At 42.3% G+C, this 24,935-nt stretch overlaps 2 protein-coding genes across 2 annotated transcripts; one reads left to right on the top strand and one right to left on the bottom strand.

Annotated features, from left to right (window-relative positions):
* LOC308308010 (coxsackievirus and adenovirus receptor homolog) lies at positions 1–9,773 on the bottom strand. Its single transcript, XM_080753363.1, has 7 exons — positions 9,671–9,773; positions 4,870–5,033; positions 3,832–4,045; positions 3,287–3,451; positions 2,829–2,945; positions 2,050–2,170; positions 1–915 (listed from the first exon to the last, which is right to left on the bottom strand). The coding sequence occupies exons 2-7, from the start codon at positions 4,954–4,956 to the stop codon at positions 282–284; spliced, it is 1,338 nt and encodes a 445-aa protein (XP_080609489.1). The 5' UTR covers positions 4,957–5,033; positions 9,671–9,773; the 3' UTR covers positions 1–281.
* Positions 8,071–23,723, top strand: LOC308308009 (POU domain, class 2, transcription factor 1-like; the record flags this gene model as incomplete). Its single annotated transcript, XM_080753362.1, is given in 15 exon segments — positions 8,071–8,116; positions 14,825–14,887; positions 15,882–15,973; positions 17,570–17,749; positions 17,985–18,114; positions 18,244–18,335; positions 18,460–18,633; positions 20,009–20,150; positions 20,386–20,540; positions 21,989–22,174; positions 22,295–22,406; positions 22,488–22,824; positions 22,939–23,024; positions 23,143–23,333; positions 23,336–23,723. Coding segments are annotated over 15 exon segments (2,076 nt in total). The 3' UTR covers positions 23,426–23,723.
* Positions 23,724–24,935: the final 1,212 nt, after the last annotated feature.

The following is a 24,935-nucleotide window of genomic DNA, read 5'->3' as shown; positions in this document are numbered from 1 at the left end:
TTGTCACATTACCGATCTCAAGGTTTTTATTTTGTTATATCACCCAGCCCTACTCGATGTGATATGGCCATGGTTATACTTGGAATATTATGTATAACCATGGGAAAAGGGCAAATGAGGTAATACATTAAGCCTACAAATCCATGTAAGAATATTTTGAGAATGCCTAACCCTAAGTATTGTAACATAGCAAAGATTTGCCATATCTCTTTTTGTCATCACTACCACCATAGGTCTTTCATCGCGGCTGGCGGCTGCCACTATAATGATCACGCCTCTCATCATTGACCATCAATGTAATCAAGTTGCTCTCGACTACCACCATAGCGATCATGGCGGTCGTCAAGGCGATCTCGACTACCACCATAGCGATCGTGTTGGTCGTCAAGGCGATCACGACTACCACCATAGCGTTCACGAGGATCATCAAGGCGATCACGACTACCACTACGACCACGGCTGTCATCAAGGCGATCGCGACTACCACTACGACCACGACTGTCGTCAAGGCGATCGCGACTACCACCAGAGCGATCACGATAATCGTCAAGGCGATCACGACTACCACCATTGCGATCACGAGGATCGTCGAGGCGATCACGACTACCACTACGACCACGACTGTCATCAAGGCGATCGCGACTACCACCATAGCGATCTTGTCTCTTGTCCATATCATAGGCTCTGCCATCATTGCTCTCCTTATTGCTATTATAACTGTGTTGGTCATCCCCATACTTTTGTTTGTCAGTTCCAACTTTGTAGTTGTAATCACTTTGGTGCGTGACATCTTCCTCCTCAAATTGCTCAGAGGGCTCTAGACGTGCCTTCGTCTGGTTGTTTGACTTGACATCCCAGTGCTGCTCTCCATCTTCAACAGAGGGTTTGTCATGGAACTCCACTGTTTCTGGGGAACTAAGGAACAAACATTACGTTTATTATAAAAACCGGCACATCTTGTCTGCGTATCTCTGTCTGTATACCTGACACTGTGGTTCCCCTGACACATCACTGTGACATCACAGGTGATATCACAGGTGACATCACCTATGTAAAAGTACATATATGGGTATTCCCCAGAATCCCTTTTATGCCCATATACCGGTATGAAGATCCCTGATGTCATCAATATACATCACTGGCCAGATGGCCAAGACATGGCCCATATCTGTGTGGCTGGTTCAGATAGGGATCTCCATGTATGGGCATAAAAGGGATATGTTGTGATGTCATGGGAACCACTCTAACAGAATCCCTTTTATGCCCATATATGGAGATCCCTGATGTCATCAATATTAGGCCCATAGCTAACAGGACTTCATATGGGAATGCCCATATATGGAGGACGACAGCCCATATCTGTGTGGCTGGTTCAGACAGTGATCTTCCATGTATGGGCATAAAAGGGATGTACCATATACCATACATGGATCTCCATATATGGCTGGTACCCATATATGGGTAACTGGTCTGATATAACCTACATCACTGGCCAGATAAAGGGCGAGACACACACGCACACACACACACACACACACACACACACACACACACACACACACACACACACACACACACACACACACACACACACACACACACACACACACACACACACACAAGCTGTGCAATCTTTAGCTAGCTATAAGTTACTAGCTGCACTTTGCTACAAATTGTGTACAAGGTGTGTGTCTGTCCTCTGCTAAAGAAAGTTAAAACATCATTCACATTTTAAGCCAGGGATGCAACAAATTGTTATCGTACTACAGTATGTCTGTTCTCTGCAACAATCAGTTACGCACTGGGTGCTGGGCAGTGCAGATACATTAACTTTCTGCTTCATGATGTCATGGACATAGCAGCATGAGCTGTGATTGGCCTACTTCTGTGGGGACATATCGGTACAGATAAACCCTGCTCTCGACAATGTGGTCTTGAGCAGAAAATACAGGCTACCCACAGAAGATCCTCCTGCATACATTTTGTAATGAAAATTAAAACAAGGTAATATCATAAACGTACCCCCCAAAAAAAGAACGGCATACATACCCTTGGGCATATTTTTGTTTTTCTTTCTTCCGGCAGCAACAAAAGAGGATAATCGCCAGGATAATGATACCTGCTAGGACTCCTACAACAATCCCTGCAGTGGCCCCAAGGTTCATGGAGGCTAGATTGAAATGGAAAACATCATCAGGGGTGTCGCATCAAATTCTGAGCCCTGGGTACAAGGATTCACTCACATTTTGTGCTTTAAATATTGAAAAATAGCAGATATACAAGCTCACAGCTGTGCTGCGAGCTTGTAGATCTGCTATTTTTGAAAAAACTTGAAAATGTTTGCAAGTCTTTGAATATTTCAAATCCTTCAAAGGTTTTTTGAAAAACCTGTTTCTATGTCACAGTGGTGCTCAAACCTTTTCATGTGAAGGACCCCCAAAATTATATGTATTTGGCCACGGACCCCCATCTCGAAATATTTAGTTCCAGGGACCCCCCAGAAGCAAAATTTGAGTTACAAATGTTTGCTTAAAAAATACATATATTCAAAGATTTGCACACATTTTCACGACTTTTCAAAAATAGCAGATCTACAGGCTCGCAGCCACGCTGTGAGCTTGTATCTGCTATTTTTCAATAGCTAAAGTATAAAATAATTAAGGCCCCTCCACTTTGGGCCCTAGTGACTCAGTCCCACTTTTTCCCCCCTCGTGACGCCCCCGGTGATGGGCAAGTATCAAATACTTCTCAAACGTAACTACGTACTGTATGTGTGCATTCATTCCCTGTTCCCCTCAGAAAGAAGCTAAGTCGTGTTGAACACTCACAGGGTGTCACAGCCAGGGTAAAGTTGCAGCTGGCAGAGCCGATTCGATTTGCTGATTCACAGATGTAGAATCCAGACGTCACCATTGATACATTGAAGAGAGACAGGACACCATCCTCTACAACACGATGAGATTATGTAACGTTAGTGCACAGACATAATAGATACAAAAAATGAATGGAATGCAAAATGTGTATTCTTTCTTTCCTTATTCTATATTAAAACTGAGTTATTCAAGAAAGGAATCCACATAATGTGGTATAATGTGGCATTGGAGCATACATGAATGGTAGGACCTTCCACAGACGTAATTAGTGTTGGTCTACCCATAAACACCTGGGGTCAAGTGAAGAGAGCCACAATAAAATAACAATTTTGGTCATGTTAGTTCTTTGAAGGATTTGCACTAATAAAAAGTAAATGAAATGCAACAAAAACATGTATGGATCAAATACACACTCTGCATAGTCGTTGGTGGATATTGTCGGGGGACGTTCTGGACATCGTAGCTCTGCCAGGCATACGTGGGTGTGGGAAAGCCGTTCTCAGACTTACAGGTGAGGCTAATGTTGTTCCCATACACTGCAGTTCCTTGCAAGTTGCATAGGGGCTTAGAGGGTTTCTCTGGAATAAAACAAATTTCCATGACTGTTGTTAAAGGCATCTACAATTTGTGTCATATACCGTACAGTACTTCTTTCTATTGCAAAATCATCATTATAGACTGAGTGATGAGGGTGGATTCTGCCATTCTTTCAATGCCATTCTTTCAAATAACTTGTTAAAAAAGAAAAAGAAAAAACACTGTTCCCATTGAAAAGCATTGGCAGAATACACCCTCATAGGTAGCATATCTTTGAACGGGTAAGGGCTAGTAGGTAGAATTAATCTTTGGTGTGACCGCACCCTTGGGTGCTTTTGGAAAGCAAATAGCACTGGTGGTGTGTCACAAACTGTGGGAGAATTATAAAGCAGCATACATTATAGCAATGTTATATTCTCACCCAGAACCAAAAGGGATGTGGTGGCGGCTGTTGTTCCCTCATCATCATTTGGAATTGTGACACTGCACTGGAAAACGTGGCTGTCCTCCTGATTCACATTAGTTATTTGGAGAGTGCTTTCCCGTTGGGCAATGTCAGTGGATAGAGTTGCTCTGCCTTCATACTTAGGACCAATGTCTATGTGGCCATTGGAAAAATAGGTGGCCACAGGCGTCTACAGGAATATAGATGAATAACATTTTACAAAAAACACCACTCACGAGTCACGACTCATAAGCATCATACAGTACTCACAGTTATCCATTTTTTTCCCCAGTATCCTGGTACTAATCATGATGTGTATACTACTCTTTTTTACTAAACTTGTAGGCTACTCAAGTGCTAATTAAATAAGCAAATCATAGATGCTCATAACTATTAATAATATGTATCATATTGTATAGAAGCACAATAACTCCTTCTTAACTTGGAAGTTGTTGGTAAAATTGTACTCCTTTAATTAATGGAATGAACCTGTGCGCTACATTAAAGGAGTAGTTCACCCCCAAAATGACTTTTTTTCTATTGATTACTCACGCCATGGAGAGTAGAGTTCAATAATATTTTTTGGTTTTTGTCACATTCCTAACACAAAAATTTGATTTGAGTAAATTTACCCCCATTGATTCCGGATGGTGACCCGTTTTGAAACGGGTCACCATCCGAAATGAATGGGGGTAAATTTATTGTTAGCACATTTTTGTCTTAGGAATGTGACAAAAACCAAAAAATATTATTGAACTCTACTCTCCATGGCGTGAGTAATCAATAGAAAAAAAGTCATTTTGGGGGTGAACTACTCCTTTAATTATTTCCAATATATGGTTACAACGTTTTAAACTAATTTGAAAATCAAGCCAATCCACAGAATATTGGCACAACTGGTGTATATTATAATCAAAAAAATAATGACAAATGTGTGCACTCTGGCATTTTGGAATGTCTGACACCTAACCATTAATCAAGTCAACATTATTATTATTATCATTATTTTCTTACCGCCGGTTTATTGTCACCATGTAGGATGTCCCAGTTGAGGACTAAAAAACTGACGTCTGGGTTGGCGGGGACAAACCTACATGTCATGGTGATGTCACCTCCTTTTGCTACCTCATATTCTTTGTTTGGGATTGAAACGTCCAAGGCCCTGGAACAGGGCAGAGCTGAAATGAAATAAATGTAAATGAAGATATATTGAATTGCTGTCTTAATTATACAGCTTGTGATTTTAACAGTTCAATGCTGGACTGCTGCAGCATTCTCTTCATCAGTGTCTGTGGTAAGAACCTGCAGAACTGTACAGGGTGTGGATTTCAAACTTATTTTGGGGTGGGGGCCACATTGGTCAAAAGGTAATCTCTCAAGAACAGATTCTCTGATGGCTAGCCAGATTGGTCAAAAGGTGACTTGATGTGGGCCACTACCAGTTGCTAACTCTCCTCGGCCCGCAAAATGCCTGCGGGATTCTACAGTGTGTCCAGAAATGCATTACGGTTCCTGATCAGATTGAGAAAACAGGCCTACACCCCTTCTGCATACACTGCATTGACTTCCTGTCTCCTTCAGGGTTGAATTAAAAAACATTCTTGTGGTGTACCGTGTAACAGTACATCCATGGACCTGAAACCACATATCTAAAGCATCTTCTCATCCTCAAACCATTGCACTACAAGCTCAGATCCAGCAACTGCCTCAGAACCCCCAAGACAATACCCTGAACTGTGGGGTTTTTACTTTTTTTGATCGGATCAAACTTGTCTTTGGAACGCCCTTCCTGGCCACCTGAAAGCACCAAAGACTATGGCCTACCCTCCACCCCACTCCGACTTCTTCTTTTTGTCGAGCTTTTTCATTTCATCACACTATTTATTTTTATTTTTGGTGAAAAGCGTTAAAAAATGAATATGTTATTATTATTGTTATAGTATTATTGTTGTTATTGGTTACTGGATACATTAACCTTTTTTATGAGAAAATGTAACAAACTGTCTTACCTATAGGTTTAAATCAGACTACAGGCAATGAATGGTCTGTCTTCCATTTTGGTGAGTACGCAAAAGGTGAAGGATTATTCATTAACCAGAGTGACTATAAGGAAAAGGTGTGGTATGTATCCCTTTTCAGAAATAAGAACAAATGTAATTACAAACCTACCTGTGAGTATCAGAAGAAGATTTCTCAAACTATGCCACCTTTCTTTTGTCATTTCTGGTACAGTATATATGATAATGAAGATCCAACAATTAAAAAGGTCAATCCACACGAGTCCCAGAATCGGTCTAACCTTCACGTTGGTCTTATAGGTGTGGTGGAGTCCCCCCACCCAGTCCAGATAAATAATTAACAGCCGTAGGTCACATGCTGTCAAATGAGCCAATCAGTGGGGTTATACTTCTTTAAAAGGCGCACCTTTTAGTACTGAATGGTGATAAGGCAGGAAATATTAATCACAATGACTAGAATATCCTCATATGACTTTTACCTAGTTTCAGTTAAATGAAACAATATGAACCAAAAGCTAAAAGCTAAAAAATAAAAATAAAATAAAATTAGTCAGTTATAATGAAGTTGGATGTTTTATTGGACTCATCTGACCAGGAAAATAAGTTTTACTGTGTTGCTTATGTTTGTTGTTATGTTTAACATTTCCTGCAGGTTGCAGTATTGGACTTCAAATTGAGCCAAACGTGCCAGTTACACAGGAACTGCTTTAGTGCTTGCTTACCTGGTCTTCCAAAAATATTCCAACATAAAAAGATAATAAATAATATGATTGTAACATATACCCATAATTATCCTACATCTTTTAAAGTTGCTGCATGGGGCAGGTTCAAGAGAAAACTAATGCCCTGTTGTTGGTGTTAATAAACTCAACTGGCATCAAAAAGTTAGTAATTTTAGAACCATAAAGATAAACTAGCCTATATTCTCAAATAAATGTATAATCTGCTACTATATTATCTCCTTTAGAGATAATTTACAGAAATATCTAATGTATACATGTGTACGGTAATAGAGAGAGTGTAGGCTATAAATGGAACCGAATGGACACATAATGTCCATTTGGTTCCATTTATACACTGTCTGAGTTAAATGAACACTGAGGGATTTATGATGTAAGCCAATCAATAACTTGCCTTGGGTAGACAGTGGCAGAATTCAAGTTCAACTGGTGGAAACACAGACGCACGCACGCACGCGCGCACGCACGCACGCGCACGCACGCACACACACACACACACACACACACACACACACACACACACACACACACACACACACACACACACACACATACACACACATACACACACAAGCAATGAAAATGTGACATTGAAAAATATTGTCATTGTCAAACTGCTTTCCTCAAATAAACTGCCAAAGCATAAAAACAGATACAAGATCATGACAGATATTTTCATTTTCACCTACAGTAGGCCCTTTTCATGTGTTCATATATGATTTGACAACACACAGCTGTTCAGTTGTTTTTCCTTTGAATACTCTCTGTAGGCTATATAGTCTACTTTGCATGTCTGCCCCATGAGTAAGACTGTTACATGAACCACTGCAATATAGCTATAGTAAGAAATTATGTTTAGAACATAATTATATTTATGTGGCCTATAACTTGGATTGATGGTGTTGTTTGTCTTTAGTAGCCTATACATTTATTAATTTACATGTTACATGCCTATTGTATTTTCCAACTGGGATGGTAAATTACACATTTTATCTTATTTTATGTATAGGCCTACAGATGGTGGAAAAGTGGCATTATGCAAAACTGGGTGAAATCAGTTAAATACATTAAATCCAATGTAGACTGTTTGGGTCAGGGGGAGAAAGGTCCTTAAACATTTCCAACCTCCTGACCTGGACTAGGATTTAAGTATTCAGTCATGAATGCTGAATAATGCACTCATACACAGTAGCCTGCAACATATTGTATTTGTGTATCCCTCCTTGACCACAATTCAAAACCAAAGTCACTGGACAGTTATTCAAGTATAAAGCTCACAGTAGCTTCTGTGCTGTGTGTGCATGCATAATGTTTGTATGTACAAAAACATGTGTGCAATTCCGCGTGTATTCGTGTGTGTGTGTGTGTGTGTGTGTGTGTGTGTGTGCGTGCGCGTGCGTGTGTGTGTGTGTGTGTGTGGCACGCTCGGGGCTGGGATTTCGGGTTAAATATTCAAAATGGCGGACGGAGGAGCAGCGAGTCAAGATGAGAGTTCAGGACCAGGTAATCATTACAGCATTTTACATATTCATACTCATATTCAAACTCCCTAACTCACGATCCGAAAATGCACACAACACTGGCGAAAAGAGGCTCATTTGACCAAACAGGCCGGCGATAATAGCAGGTTTAGTTTATTTATATCCAGCTGTAATTTGACTGGAGGAGGAAACGGGGCTATTGCAGTGGCGGACGGCAAATTACAGGGAAAAACATGCCTCCCTTTGTGTGATTAGACCGCTGTACGCCGCTACATATTCATAGCTCTGTCGACAAATACAATTTAGCATATTTTATTAGTAATCGCCGACGTGACTCTGGTTCCTTGGATGACATATTAACCCATATCAAAAAATGCAGTTTGGTTGGAAAGATGAAGTAGCAAGCAGGGCAGGCTAGCGTTAGCTGCTAAAGGCAGCAGGCACAGGCAGGTCGGCTTTGCTTTGTGTGTTGATGCACACAGTCACAGCAGCATGAATGCTTTTGAAAGCGGTTTGCATATTCATTTTTTAAGGGTTGAGCGGGGCAGCAGTCTGCAGCCCGGATCACATTTAACGCACACATTAATTAACAACGCGACATGTTGCCTAGCTGACTGTGGTTGATGGGGAAGAATAGTTTTACTAAACGTGATTTTATAGCTGTGTGCCTTTTTTTCTTCTTGTGCCTTTGTGCTCGGTGCTGCTGCATACAGGCTGGCTGTTGTGTTATTCATGTGGGCCTCCCATCCCCGGCTCACACACAAGACCCGAATGCGGAGTGTTGTTCGGCATTATTAACTCGAACAACTAACGGCTAATTTTTGGACTTCGTCGCGCGAGCCTTTACTAGTCTAGTAGTGGTTTTCAACCTTTTTCATATCGAGGTCCACTATTTATTCAGCATTTGAGCCACAGACCACCATTTGATGTGCTTTAGCCTCTCAGACCCGAAACTTAGAATATTATGTTGTCGTTGGATAAGATTTTGCCACAATTCCATGCTGTATTGATGTTGGTAGGCCAGGCCTACCATAGGACTGATTTTTGTTCTACATTTTGTAAATTGACTAATGCAGATGTTTAACAATGGTCCATTTGGTTTCATTTTACACTCTCAAGAGTTAAAGATCTATAGCCTTAGGGTCTACCATCGTTTAGCTGGGGACCACCTGGAACCCCCTCAAGGACCACTGGTTGAGATCCACTGCTAATTGCAAACACTTTTCCCAGTATAGAATATTTTCCCACTCGAACGAAGGGCTGGCGCCACGGTGTAGTTGGCCAGTGCACTGTTATTACATCGTAAAAGCGAAGTTACTGTGTCCACTCGCTTCGCTTGCCAAAATTAACCGATCTACACGCTAACATTAGTTTGTTGATCCGTTCTTTGAGATATCCTCGCACGATGTAGTACGAACTTGGTGGTAATAATAGTCAATTTAGCACTCGTGGTATTTCGTAGTTTTTGGAACCAAGTTGCGAACAGGTCACAACTTGGTTCCAGAATTTTCGAACGTTGAATTGTTATCTTTTACATTGTAGTGTTAAATGGTGTATTTAGAGCAGTCGGGCTTACATTCTTGATGTTTCGCATTGTTGTTTTTCCGAAGAGACGTGTGTGGGGAAAAGTGCGCGTTGGTACAAGTTTTACAAGTCTCACAGAATGATCCAGCTTTCAGTTGCAGTGCGTGTGTGTGTGTGTGTGTGTGTGTGTGTGTGTGTGTGACTGTGTGCAGGCGGGTTGAGTTGGGGGGCGTTTATTTTTTTCCTGAACAAATATTCATTTCAGAATAGCTTAAATTGGGGAATGTTGCTTGTTGCACGATCCGCAATGAACAGACAAACATGTGTTCATTGTCAGTGGTGGTCACTGGTGGAAAAGGTAGCCTACTAGGCTACTCATATTCTTTATTTAAGTAAAAGTATCAATACTGCGATATAAATACTCGGCTACAAGTAAAATGTACTTGATTAAAGGTACAAAAGTATCAGCATCAAAAAGTAAAAGTATTCATATGCATAATGTTCAATTTAAACTAAAGTAGTCAAGATTGTCAAATAAATGTAGTGGAGTAAAAGTAGGCCTACAATGTTTGGATCCGAGATAGAAGTAAAAGTTGCCTATTGGAAATACTCAAGTACAAATACCTCAAAATTAACTCAAGTAAATGTAGCCTACTTGGTTACTTTACACCACTGGTTATTGTTATGTGAAGACCAAGACTATTGTTGGAGGTACTTTAACAAAACCACAGTGAATTGACAATGAATGCTGTGGCGTTTTCACAGTTTTAACATGGGTACCTGTGCACTGTGCATTCCCCCCAAGGCCCGGGGGGTGGTGAGGCCCACTTCCGGAAGGCCACAACAACAGGCAGGGCATTCTAATTCCCCCTCTCAGTCTGTTTTAATAATAGGGCAAGTCACAGCTTGCGGATACCTCTTTCTCCCCTGTGGTTTAGCGAATTTGTTTAAAGGGGCAAACCGAGCCTAACAACTTGTAGCGACAGCATAGACAGTTTTAGCAAAAAATAAAACGAGTGATAGTTCCATACATAATCAGGACAAGAGGCACTCACTGACTGGAATTTGTATGCAATTAATACCATTTTAAACAATTAAAAGTCTTTACTATTTTCTATTATTTAATATGCTTACACCTATTACTATTATCTAACCCAATTAATGAACCCTTGAGAAAGACAGCTCTGCCAGGCTTGTCAATGTCAAGCAAATACCTAAAGTAGAATATACTGTATATTGCCAGGCTTGACAGACAAATAACTCAAATAGAATACACTAAAGGCCTGTCCATACATAGTCTCTCCGCAACCGAACTTTTCGTCGGAAATGTCTAGTTCGACTACAAACTGACGTTACTCGCGACTTCTGAAAAGCATTACACCGAATTAGTTTGGAAATCTGCATGTTGGAAAGTCTTAACTCTCTGGAAAGTCGGAACTCGGAACTAGGGATGCGGTATCGGTACTCGTGGTATCGGTACTCGCCCCGATACCGGCCTATTTTGCGGTATCGGTACTCGTCAGATACTGCTCACAAAGCGCCCGAGTACCCTGTGTGTTCCGCCACTTTGCCTTTCTCTCTCTCTCTTAAAGTATCAAAAGTAAAAATACAAAATGTTTGCGCATAGCAGATCTAGAAGATCATGCACAGTACAGGAATTTCCATGGGCTAAACCTGAAATGTGTGGCAGTTGTGCCATGTTCTGGGAAAGCAATGCAATTTAATGTTATATACAGCCAGAAAGTGAGGAACATCTGATTACAAAACTAAACAAAAAAAAGAAAAAAGAAAACGTAATTTAAAGACATTTTGTATTATTAATTGTACTCGTATCGGTACTCGGTATCGGCGAGTACTCAAAATGAAGTACTCGTACTTGTACTCGGTCAGCAAAAAAGTGGTATCGGGACATCCCTACTCGGAACTCTCACTCACACACAGTATAACTTCATTGTGTAGCCTACATGAAGTTGCACACTTGACCTACATGATGTACGTCAAGTGTGCTATTGTAGGTTTACCTTTGTGGTTCCTTTTCAGTACAATCAAAGGAGACGCACTTATAGTCTCGAGAGTGTTTGTTGATATGAATTAATGCTTTTGGTGATTTTTGTCTAAAGGACATGGTACAGAAATCTGCTTAACATGTGGTTGCATTATGTCCAATTCATGTTGTCGTTTTGCAGTCATATATTGTGAAATTTTATCAGCTGTGTGTGAAAATAGCCTTCTCAAACCCCGATGGATTTATTGACCTAGGATACTTGATATACAGAGGAGAAATAATTTTGTCATCTTCGCACTTGGGCACACTAAGGCACACTTTTCTCATTTAATCAGTTTTACTGTTCCACCCTCATTCCATCCTAGGAGTTTCATCATGAATATTCATTGATGTAAACACAGTCATCATGAATAATGCATAATTCCCAGTAATAGATTCAAGACATGGGCTTCTCAAAGTATTGAGTAGGCCTACATGAAGGCTCCAGTCGAACAAGCTGTTGCAGAGTGGAGGAAGAGAATCATAACTAATAGCCTTGTGTGATGCACCAAAAAACGGTTTGTTTCTGACAGCCTGTATAGGAATGAAAGGAATTTAAGACATAAGAGTGTGCCAAGAAAGAATACCTTATTAATATGAGCATAGAGAAGTTGTGTTCATAAGTATATAATGTATTACGCTGTAATAGCATAGAATATTTTGTAAGCAAAAAATATACCGTAATAGATCACCATGCCAGATAAAATGTTAGAATCCATACAATTAACATAAACTTGAAAATGTGTGTATAACACTGTTCAAGATTGTTATTGTTAAATCTTATATACAAGGACACAAGTAAAACAATTTCTTCATGTCGATACATATATAATATACAAGCAGTAATACCTTATAAACGTATATAGAACTGTCTCCAATCCTGTGTGTGTGTGTGTGTGTGTGTGTGTGTGTGTGTGGGGGGGGGGGGGGGGCGGTGGGTGGGTGTCAAGATTTAGGATGCTGTAAGTTGAGTGGAATGTTGATGTGCTTATTAATTTCTTCACTGTGTCTCTGTGGCTCTGCACTAATGTGCTAATGAGCTACGTATTTAAAATTCACTATGGCATAAGACATTGTTCCACAGTTGAGTTTTTGTACACTGTTTTTTGTATTCTGTAACTTTACATTTAACATATTTTTTGTTTTGACATTTTGTGAGAGCTGGATATATATCCCATGAAGATTGCGGTTGAGTCTGCATATTGACTATTGGTTTGTTTCTGGGTCTTCCGTGTTAGGGCCGATGCATACTCCACTTTTAGAGATAAATGTATTTCAGTTCAGCTCTGTCTATTGTCTAGACTACAATATGATGTCATCATATTGGGGGGGGGGGGGGCTGTTCGAAGCATAGACTAAGGTGCCCAGAATTTTGCCCAGGATTTTGTCCAGGTAAATATTTTTGGAACAACAACATCAAGCCCAAACTTCAAGATCTACAGCACATGCTCATGCTCAGCCATTCAACACCTGTGCCTCACCACAGCATGCTTGTTTCTCTGGCACATTAGCTCTCCGAGCATGTTTTAAAATGAATTAATAAAAGAGCTGCGAAGTGAAATACTAATGGAATTTAAAGCTAATCTAAATATGCTAATCTTCAAACACTTCATAAACATAGCCAGCAATACCCACTCTCTGTAGTTGTTCACTGTGGAATGCTTTAGCCACAGGGGGTGTAGCAGTAATGACGGGCTCGTGGTGGATTAATGTGGAGTTATTTATTTCCGATTGAGCGAGTCCCCCCCTCCCACTCATGCACCCCCACCCGTTAATAGTTGGGCCTGGTTTCCATGACTCCTGGAGGTGCTCCGGACTGAGACATTCTATTATCGCCATCTCTCCACGCTAACATGCTCAGACCACCGCCGACAGGCCTCACGTTGCATTCTGGGATATCTTCAGCCCTTTACCTGCTCTTAGCTAATTACATTTTTGGCTGTTCGCTCACACAATAATTGGCCTTGTGCTGTTGCTGCCTCTGCTGTGCTGAGTGCTGTTTTGAGCACAAATTTTTTTCCTTCCTTCCCTCCGTGTCCTCCTTATTCCCCTGTTTTTTTATCGTCCTCCAAAAGCCATCCAATTAATATGCTAATGAGCTGATAAATATTTATGGGGGTTTTAAATTATGCAGAAAGCTTTCAGAGCCCGGTGTGAAATGCGTCGCTCGCAGGACTTCAAAGCCTTGCATCGCTAACGAGGCAGGGGCAGATTTGCATACGGCTTTAATCAGCTGAATACTGATTATCCTTCATTATAGTGGTTGGTGGGTGGGTGGGGGGTTAGAGGAGGCTGCCAGCTGCACTCGTCGTTTCTGTTTCATTCTAGAAAGAGAGGCAGAGAGAAGTTTTCTGAAGTCGTGACTACCCTGGCACACGAGACCGAGAAAGAGACGGAAAGAAAAGAGGGTGCAAGGGCAACGCGGGTAGTGTTAATAGAGGGCGTCAGAGGGGGTAAAGAAAAGACAAGGGGGAGAGAGAGAGAGGATAGGAGAGTTGTTTGCCTCAGCCCTGTTGGCTTTCCCAGTGTGTGTATCCCAGTGTTGTTCACTGGACCGTGTGGTGGACAGTGCCACTGTGTCTGTGTGTGTAGCTGTAGTTGTATTGGATTCTGCTCGCTGACCAGTGGAGAGTGAACAGGGGGAGGAGTGAGGGGAGGGGCAGAGTGCCGGGCAGTGGGCACCCATTCTGAGGGTCTGCTCTGCACAGACAGTTTTCTCCTGGTAGCTCTTGCAACCATGCTGGAGAAAAAGCGTGGACCAGAAGAGGGTGAGTGAAGTGTTGAGGTGTGCTTTTCAATGGAGGGTTGTTGGCTGTTGTTGGAGTTGTTTTGGAACTCTTGGCATTAGGAAAATGCAGTAGAATGTCATATATACTGTATATATACAGGTATATAATATCTTGCAATTTTTCAAAGCAAACTTGTATACATACCGGTACTACATTTTTTGTCAGTGGTCTTTCAGTGCACAGCATCTTGTTTTTTTATGTTGAATGAATGTAATTCTATTGTGTAATTGTATTGTGTATTGTGTCAAATGGTAATGAAGTGATTCTGGTGATGAAGATGAGTCCGATAGCTAATTGGGCAGGTAAAAAAATTTGTGTATATATACTTTTGAATGTAGAGTTTTCTTACTCTGTCTCCATCTCTCTCTTCCAGATTCCAAAATGAATATTCTGTCTGAAACTAAATGTGCAATGGAGAGCGGTGGTGGAAACACAGGTGGGTAACCTGCAACTTTGCTCTAACTTTTCCTTTTTGGGGTGTCAGAATTAGAGGAAAGGAAAGTTCTGCAGGCTGAATCAACAGGTTACAAATGAAAATGTGTGCCTGAACATGTTATATGTGAAAGGTGCTTCTTTTTTTATCTATTGTTATATTTTAGCTTTTGACAATGAAAAAAATTCCAGAAACCCTTAAATCTTTGCAGTAATTTTTTATGCAATGAAATGATTAGTCCACTCCGCAATTTGGTCCCTCTTTTCTTATTGAATATGAACATTGATTTCCTCTACCTTGGTGCTTGAGTGATTCTGTAATATAAATGATTGTAGGAGTGAGCAATGAGCATTGTAGGGAAAATGTCCAATTGCATGATCTTTATGCTGTGTAATGAGGTATAAGATGAATACTGACAATTTTGCTTAATGTGAATATTCATATAGGACTGTAATGTTAATATTTAATGCTGCTGTGATTTGCAAATCAAATTCACCAGCTTAACATTCCAGCAGATTAATGGGTGCATATCATGAAATTGTGATCCTGATTAGGTATGCTGGGTTGTTTTTAACGCCTTAAAATGTCTTGCATGCCTGAACAATATTTGACGATTGATTGATTGAATACTGTATTAACAAGTTTTTTATCAGTATGGTAGTAGTCAGAAAAGCTATGCCAAAAGCATAAAAGCCCTATGTTTCTATTGTGGCCCATTGCACTCAATTAATCAGCAATACAAAACATTAAATCTGGGCTTCAGTAATCTGATATTACTTGTAGAAGACTGTGTGGCCTGTTAGTCTTGTGTTGTTCATGTGAGAACTTTCACACTGGACACACTCCCAACTACACCAAAAGTCATGGAAAACCCCTATACACATGGCTTTAAATTGTGTGTGTGTCTGTGTGTGTGTGTGTGTGTGTGTGTGCGTGCGTGCGTGTGTGGGTTAAGCATTTCCCGGTGCTATCCTCAATGAGCTTTTTCTGTCCTTAGGTGTCCAAACAAATGGACTGGACTTTCAGAGGCATACAGTGCCAACCACAAGTGCAATCACTAATGCCCATGCACAAGCCCTCCTCCAACAGGTAACTTACCCACATCCTGCTCCATACACACACACACACACACACACACACACACACACACACACACACACACACACACACACACACACACACACACCATAGGCATGTCTATACTATATTAACACATGAGTTCTTGTTTCCCTGACTTCATGCCAACAACAACATACTGATCAGAACATTAACAAAACAGGTGACTGTTATTCAATTTGAGGTGCACCTCTTTTATTATCTTGGCTCCCAATGTCCAAATCTTTCTACAATTTTACACCGTTGTTGGATTGAAAATGAGGTAGGAAGTTTGACTAAGAGGCTTGCAGACATGTACACGCACATGCAGAAAGAGTTCCATTTAAACGAGCCAGGCTCTCTTGGTGTCGCCTGGCAACAAGGCAGATTAATCAACCCTGTATGCTAATTAGCTGCTCTGCGGTTGCTCGGAAACAGATGGTAGAGAATATGCAAATCTATGCAGAATTTACATGCACTGCATAACAGTTATTTTAATTAGCACCCCCCCTCCCCTCCACTGTCTCTAAAGGCTGCAGTACATTTTAAACACCCACCTTCTCAATTGCTTTTTAATTTAAATCCTCTTGCTTTCTTAAAGACAAAGAACTCATTCTTTGAGTCTCATTTGGGTGTCAGAGTTTGGGTTTGAATTCCTTGGTCTTGTTAATTTGTATTTGAGTGAGTCTGTTCATGTTTTTTTTTTTTAAATCTGGATTAATTGCACCATTATTTGTTTTTCATCCAAATGAATTTGGACTGTCCACCCCTTGTCATTTAACCCTACCATCACATTTTCAGTGTAGCCTACACTGTCTGATTCGGTCTCCTGGCAAGGTTGTCTCAATATCGCATTCTGTCCTTTACCTCTACTAGTGTAAGTCGGAAGACTCGGGTGCTCTTCCGACCTCCGTCCAGCAGAGTGTGTTGCCCCAAACCCAGTTAATGTTGGCCGGGGGACAGATAGCTGGAGTAAGTGGCATGTTGCAGTTGCCTCCTTGGTTTGAGTTGGAACTTGGCCTTAGCCATGGATCTGGGATCAGTTGATATTCTCAAGAATATGTTTGAGGTGATTTCTGACCCTGATTCAGTGGCTACTGCAGTTTTCTTCTCTGCCTGCCTGCATTTTTTTCCTTTATTCTTGGTCCCAGTGGTGGTCAAGCTATGTCCAAATTCTTCCACAGCAGAAGGAGCTGTTTGGACATAGCCTCGGTGTGTCTCTGCACGCATGTAATATCAGGCCAACCACATGACGCACCTGGTGTCCATGTTTTTACATCAATGGAGTCCATATTTTATTTGTGGAGAGGAGACTGGATGTTTGAGCTGCATTTGCATTACACAAGGGTGAATGTTTGTTATGCATGTGGGCTGTGAGTTCGTGAAGGAAATCTTCATGTCCATTTGTACTTGTGCCTGGCTCAGCCATATGAACCCCCTCCTCCATTTATCTGTCTGGCCACAGTGTGATTACACCTTTTTTAAAAGATTATTTAATGTTTATTGCTGACTTTTGACCCCTTTCCTAACTCGTATCTCTCCTTGTCTACTACCTCTTGTCTACATCTACTGTCCGGCTTCCTCCTTCAGCTGACCCTGACCCCGGCACAGCAGCAGATGTTGCTCCAGCAGGCCCAGGCCCAGCTTCTGGCGGCAGCTGTACAGCACTCCGCCAACCAACAGAACAACACCACTGGAGCCAACATCTCAGCCTCTGCAGCCACACCCATCACCCAGCTGCCCCTGTCACAGCCCATCCATATCAGCCCAGTAAGACAAGACATGACAGACACACACACACACACACACACACACACACACACACACACACACACACACACACACGCACTTTGCTACACATTGTGTACACAGTGTGTGTCTGTCCTCTGCTGCAGAAAGTTAAAACATCGTTCACATTCTAAGCCAGGGATGCAACAAATTGTTATGGTACACACACTCTGGCTATTGGTTTTCAGTGATTATTTTTTCCACATTTGTCGTGCAGCAATTACAGCAGCTACAGCAGCAGAATCTAAGTCTGCCCCAGTTTGTCCTGGTGCAGCCCGGCCACCACATCGCCACACAACTACAACCTGCTCAGTTCATCATCTCACAGTCGCCGCAGGGCCAGCAGAGTGCGTACTGGTGTTTGTCTTTTCTCTGCCTGTAAATGAGGTTTAAAACATTACATTGGGTTTTAAATTTGTTCCTGGGATGTTACGCACTCGCCTTACCTTACTTCCCTGCTCTCTTTCACTCTCCAGGCCTCTTGCAAGCCCAGAGTCTTCTAACTCAACTACCTCAAAGCCAAGCCAACCTCCTGCCGACCCAACCAAGCATCACTCTTGCCACTCAGGTCAGCAATGATGAACGTGACTCCTTCTCGAAATTATGGAAGATAAGGCAGAGTGTCTGAACAAGCTGCCTAACATTAAACCATGTGGCATAATCCATGTTTTGTATTTGTTTGTCCTCTACAGCCAGCGACACCAACCCGTACGATAGCAGCCACCCCCATCCAGTCCCTCTCCCACAGTCAGACACCACCCAAAAGGTTGGATACCCCCACCATGGAGGAGCCCAGTGACCTAGAGGAGCTGGAGCAGTTTGCCAAGACCTTCAAACAGAGACGGATCAAACTGGGATTCACACAGGTGTGTGCGGAAAGCAAGTAATTAATAAAAACAAGACTGGGGAGCTGGGCTATTTCGACGATCTATGGCACAGGGTGCAAATTGAGTTGGGGTGTTTCCCCTCCAATTCAGCTAGTTAGACATCGCTTATATGGGCGGTCAGAATCACCGAAGCCCAATTTCTCCCCATATGTGATATCTTGACATATCAACTTAATATTCACACTAACTCATTCCCAGTTTGGTTGTTTTTTTGACAGAGAGACAGCAGGAACAGACCAACTAAAGGCTGTTTGTAGCTTAAAGCTTGTGCATAAGATAGCAGTGTGCCTTGATTGTGCCAGACAACATAGCATTTAAGACCAAGCCATGAACACTACATAGGCACAAGATAATTTGTTATCTAAAAAACCTGGACACCGGCGAAGAAACGACATCCATCGATTGGAAGATATCAATGATATTTGTGCTGTCCCTTTGTGCCACCGTGTACCTGGCACCATAGGGCTAACAGTGTGGCCTTCCAGTCCAATCTTAATGTGCAGTTTGTGAAACAAGCCATCACAAATCACAATGCAGTGTTAGGTCACGGTGTGGAAGCTGTACTATACAGACTGGCTACTTGTGTCCATGTCATTTGGGGACTGCCCATAAGTCCTACATCTCATTAGTCCTACATCTCATTAGTCCTACTTTGGTTAGGGTTAGGTTTTAGGGTTAGGTTTAGGCATAGTTTTACTGAGGTTAGGGTTTGGGTTAGGTTTAGGCATAGTTTTACTGAGGTTAGGGTTAGGTTTAGGCATAGTTTTACTGAGGTTAGGGTTAGGTTTAGGCATAGTATTTTTTACCAGGTTAACATTCACCAGATTCTGACTAATGGGATGTGTCAAGTTTTCAGAAAAACAATATTATTTAAAATTTGCCAACAAAAACAAATATGTTGGTACATACCGTACATGTACTGTAATACACTAAAATGTGTTCCCGGCCTGAATGGGTTAATAATGTATAAATACTTTACTAATAATAATAATAACAAAATTCCTTAACGAGAACAATGTTGTTATAACAAAGAGATGCATTGCAACTTGTTTTTATATGTAATGTATAGATTGTCAACTATGCCCCAACTGCGTAAGTTTCACTTTTACCTCCTCAATACTCTTTCATGACCAGAGGTGATTCTGGTTCGTGACATCATGCATGTAGCAGCATACAGACAACCCCTGTTCTAGACGGTGTGCCCTACACCCACAGCATTTAAAAAGGACTTTAATGCATACTGATTCCAGAAATCAAGAAAAACACATTGAACATCACTATTAGAGTTTGCACTAACTTAATATTTCTCCACCTCTCTCCATCTCATGTGGCTGCTTTCCTTCGCTCACTCCAGGGGGACGTTGGCCTGGCCATGGGGAAGCTGTATGGAAATGACTTCAGCCAGACCACCATCTCTCGGTTTGAGGCCTTGAACCTGAGCTTTAAAAATATGTGCAAACTCAAGCCGCTGCTGGAAAAGTGGCTCAACGATGCAGGTTTGTCCCTGAACTCACCCAGCCCAGTCAGAGAAATGAGCATGGGGTGGAACCCATTGATGTGTATTATGTTATGAAGTAATATGCATGAGTATATGTGCTTTTCTTTTACAGACTGCATGTCTGTACTTGCTATTACCTGTCTGGCTACATTGCATGCCATGGCGTTAAAAGCATGAATGTACAGTATAGTACCCTGTCTTTACCTCTATCCCGTTTCCTTGCATCTGTGCTGTTTGTGCAGAGAACCTGACGTCTGACCAGGCCCTGTCCAGCCCCAGTGCCCTGGGTTCCCCTGGCCTGGGCATAGAGGGGCTCAACCGCCGACGGAAGAAAAGGACCAGTATTGAGACCAACATCCGAGTGGCCTTAGAAAAGAGCTTTATAGAGGTAAGCGACTCACGTTTTGTAAGCACATTCACTTTTTCTATTATTATCATTATTATATTGCCAAACTGGCTGTTCCTTTTTATTACTATTTAAAAATAAATAAAGTCGCACCTGTTATCAAACACGACACACGTGCATATCTCCTTGTATGGGCCTTTCTGTCCGTGACATCAGCTGTGTTGATGTCGGTTTCTGCGTACTTTCTATGACGTTAGTCTCGTGAGACGTTAGCCTTGTGCTCATAAGGACAGACATATACACACAAAGCCAGATGAAGGAATGGTTAGCACCGCTCAATAATGATTATAGCAGGCAAGCTCACAAAAATAAAATAATATGTATGGCGGAGAAGAAAAAATACAACCACGATGATCTGTGCGTAAGTTGTGGTCTATAGAAAACAGGCCGCTAGGTCTGAACATCTTAGGCATCCCATGACATCAGGGATTCCCATATCTCCAGGACAGTTCCTGAGATACACGGACACACACACATGCACACAGGTTTCGTGCATTTACTGATGCTGTGTATAGATGGTGCCTCTTTCAGATAAATAACATTTCACACACAACACCACTATGGGTGAAGTTGATAAGTCGAGTCTTGCTACGCAAAGAATGGAGTATTATTGTGCCATTTATATTGGTACAGCGGTGCAATTGAAGCTTGGTCAATCAGTGAAGCCGATGGGTGGGTTGGCCATCATGGCCAATCAGTGAAGCCGATGATCATCAGCCACACATACACAGAATCAGTCTGTCCTTCAAGAACCTCCACACATGGGCATGAACGGGAGACATTTGTGGACAACCGCCGGTACGACTGAATTACCAGTTGGCACAACACATCCCCGGATCATCGGCGACACATGGCACATTTGAAGTCGATCGGTCAGATGGTGCCAAAGTTATGCCTTGGACAGATGCACACAGATTTCGTGAATTATAGATTGTTATTTCCATTATTGGAAATCGTAGTGTGTCACATTTTGTGGAGCTCATCACTCACACACAAATATGAGACCACCTCTGATAAAGCAATCTAATTTTATAGTAAATCTGAGCAGCTTTCATTATCTTTTAGCTCTCAGGTGGTCTTCTGCATCTCATCTTCTAGTACATTATTAGCAGATGGTGTGAGATATTAATTACATTTACTTGATGACAAAATGTAATTAAGGCATTACATTTTCACTTCGATAGAGTTGCCCTATCAAATAAATAAATAGTAGTTAGGGGAATAGAAAGTCTGATCCAAACTCAGATTTTGTTACTTTTTTTTTCAATCAGTTTGAATAGAAACCATTACAGTCCCACGGAGCACCTACATCAGACTAATCTATGGCGTTCTACCTCTCTAGTGTCCTCATTAGTCTGGGCTGCTGCGTTTGATGTATCCTGGCTAACTCATACTGAAAGGGAATCCCCGATGTCTTTGACCTCTTTAAGCAGAACCAAAAGCCTACCTCTGAAGAGATCACCATGATCGCTGACCAGCTCAACATGGAGAAGGAGGTCATTCGGGTCTGGTTCTGCAACCGACGGCAGAAGGAGAAGAGGATCAACCCCCCCAGCAGTGGTCTCACCGGAGGAAGCACCCCCATCAAAACCATCTTCACCCCCAGTAGCCCTCTGGTACAGACACACACAATCTGTCCGTCTGTCTGTCTGTCTGTCCGTATGTCTGTCTCTCTCTTTCACTTATATTTTTGTATGTATCCCATTCAGTCTCCGTATCTCTCTGCTGTCATCCAGGTGGCGAGCACAGCAAGCCTTGTGAGCAGCCCCATTAACACACCCACCACTCTGACTGTAAACCCAATAATGCCTCTCACCAGCACCAGCGTCTCCGGATTGACCTTCACAGGTGTGTGTGGGTAGCTTACATTAGCTTACAGTATGCATGTACCAACTACATATTTACATTCATCACATTGTTCCTCCCAAGGTACAACAGTCGGAGTGACAAACACGGCATCGGTCATCTCCACTGCACCTATGATCACCGCGGCAAGCTCTCCCTCTTTAAGCACGTCCCTTGCGACTGCCCTGTCCTCGTCGGCCGAGGCCAGCAGAGCTGGTACCCTGGAGCAAATGATCTTCACCCAAGCACCCACGTCCCTGGCCACCACTTTGGGGACGGGCCAGGTGATGGTGGCCTCACCGGGGCTGTCCGCTGCGCTGCAGAATGCTGCCCAGCTACCAACCAGTGCCAGCTTCGCTGCTATGGCGGCTGCGGCCGGCCTCAACCCAGGACTGATGGCCTCCTCCCAGTTTGCACCAGGGTGAGTGAAAGCCATCTCCAAAAACTCACAAATGTCTTTCGCTGAAATGCTTATTGTGTTGATGCATGTGTCTACCAGCCTTGCCGTGTGTTGACTGTATATCTGTGTGACCAGGTCCTTTCTGAGCCTCGCTCCTGGTGCTCTGGGCAGTGGGTTCATGAGCAACAGCACTCTGGCCACCATCCAAGGTCTGTTTAGTGGCAAGTACAACATCTTTTTTCTTTTATCATGCATTTAAAGCACATAAGCACCCCTCACTCTCAGCCATCCAGCTCATGATGATGATGCCTCAACTCATCTGCCATCTTCAACTTGCAGCTCTCGCATCGAGCAATGCTCTGCCCCTCACCTCCCTGGATGGCGGGAACCTGCTGTTTGCCAATACCTCCGCGGGCGGCACCCCCAACATGGTGACTGCACCCCTCTTCCTGAACCCCCAGAACCTGTCGCTGCTTGCCAGTAACCCTGTCAGCCTGGTGTCGGCCAGCGCGGCAGGGGCAGGCCACCTCCCCACGTCTCTACCGATGGCCACCACCAAGTCACCACGGCGGCCGTGCCAGTGTCGGCCTCCACCATTACCACTGCCTCTAAGGCCCAGTGAAGCACCCCCTGTTTCTTATACCTTGTGCACTTCTTTGTTAACAAGAAGTTAAGAAGTAAGAACAGGGAGGTTGTCTGATCTAGGCTTTGTTCTTCACTCCTCCCTTTTTCATCTATCATTATTTAAACATTTTGCTGCCACCAAAAAGAGATCCTCCTCTAAAGAGGCTTGGATTGATTCGTTCTTCTTTTCTTTCTTACCTTTTTTCTTTTTTTTCCCCGGTTGGCCCCAGTGTCACATTCAGTGGCTCGACTGGTTCCATTTCTGGCCTGTCAGAAAATATCCATGGTACCATCAAGGTGTTTGTTTTTTAAATTTACATTTTGTGTGTGTAGTATATGTACATATATACAGTATATTGTGTGTGTGTGTGTGTGTGTGTGTGTGTGTGTGTGTGTGTGTGTGTGTGTGTGTGTGTGTGTGTGTGTGTGTGTGTGTGTGTGTGTGTGTGTGTGTGTGTGTGTGTGTGTGTGTGTGTGTGTGTGTGTGTGTGTGTGTGTGTGTGTGAGAGATATATACAGTGTGTACACACACACACACACACACACACACAATATATCATACATACTGTATATATGTACAATAAATACATTCTTATTTTTTTTATTTTCTAAACATTCTAACCAAACCAAATTAACTACTAATTTCACAATCATGTCACTATTGGGGATTGGTGTGTTGCCCCTATCTGTAGTTTTATCTCTTGGGTTCTGTTGGACAGGCCTTTACACAAATCATATCAGTTATATATTAGAGAATCTCAGTTTTCTTTTCTTTTTACTGTGTTGACACTTTCAGAACTTTTAAAAATCTAATATGTTAAGTTGAGATTTAACTCCTATAACATTTTTTTTTTAAATCGTGGTTATAAGGCTTTATAAAAACAAAGTAATAAGTGGCCGATATAATGGTTATCATTGCTTTAAGGACCTTAAGGGACCAGGCGTGTCTCTCCGGTTCTCTCTTGTCTGGAAACACTGAGTTTTACATTTTTGCTGCAGTGGTGAACTGGCCGCAGGAGCTTTTGTAAAATTGACGTCTGGGCGCGATCCATAGACACTGATAGGAAATGACTGAAAATCATAACGTCAAGAGCTTTAAAAAAAATAATCTAGAGCTGCATGCGTGCAGTTCCACGTCTGATAGAGGGTGTTTTGGTGGATGCCAGTAGTCGCAGGGAGAGATGTTGGATTCAGATGCCCCGAGTTCAGTCATTGTATGACACAACGTGCTCTGTGGTTGAAGGCGCTCTCTTTTTTTGGGCTCATGGTCATCATACCAGCTGTATGTTGACGTTGGGTAGTGGGTGGGGGGGGGGGTCTGTTTTTTGAAGTACCGTTGTATCTACTTGTGCACAGTATCTGTACCAAAAAAAAAACTGGATTGATGAGCTGCAGTCTGCCTGTTTTGGAGGAATGAAACTGGTTTTGATTTGAAAGGTCCGTTTGTCTGCAGTCGTTTGACTGGCTCACTTCAAGATATACCAAAAATATTTGTTAAAACAGTGTGT

The sequence above is a fragment of the Nannobrachium achirus genome (genome assembly GCF_963921795.1).
Source record: "Nannobrachium achirus genome assembly, chromosome: 22".
Classification (NCBI taxonomy): domain Eukaryota; kingdom Metazoa; phylum Chordata; class Actinopteri; order Myctophiformes; family Myctophidae; genus Nannobrachium; species Nannobrachium achirus.
Note: the sequence above shows the minus strand (reverse complement) of the source record. Positions and strands in the feature narration are given on the sequence as shown.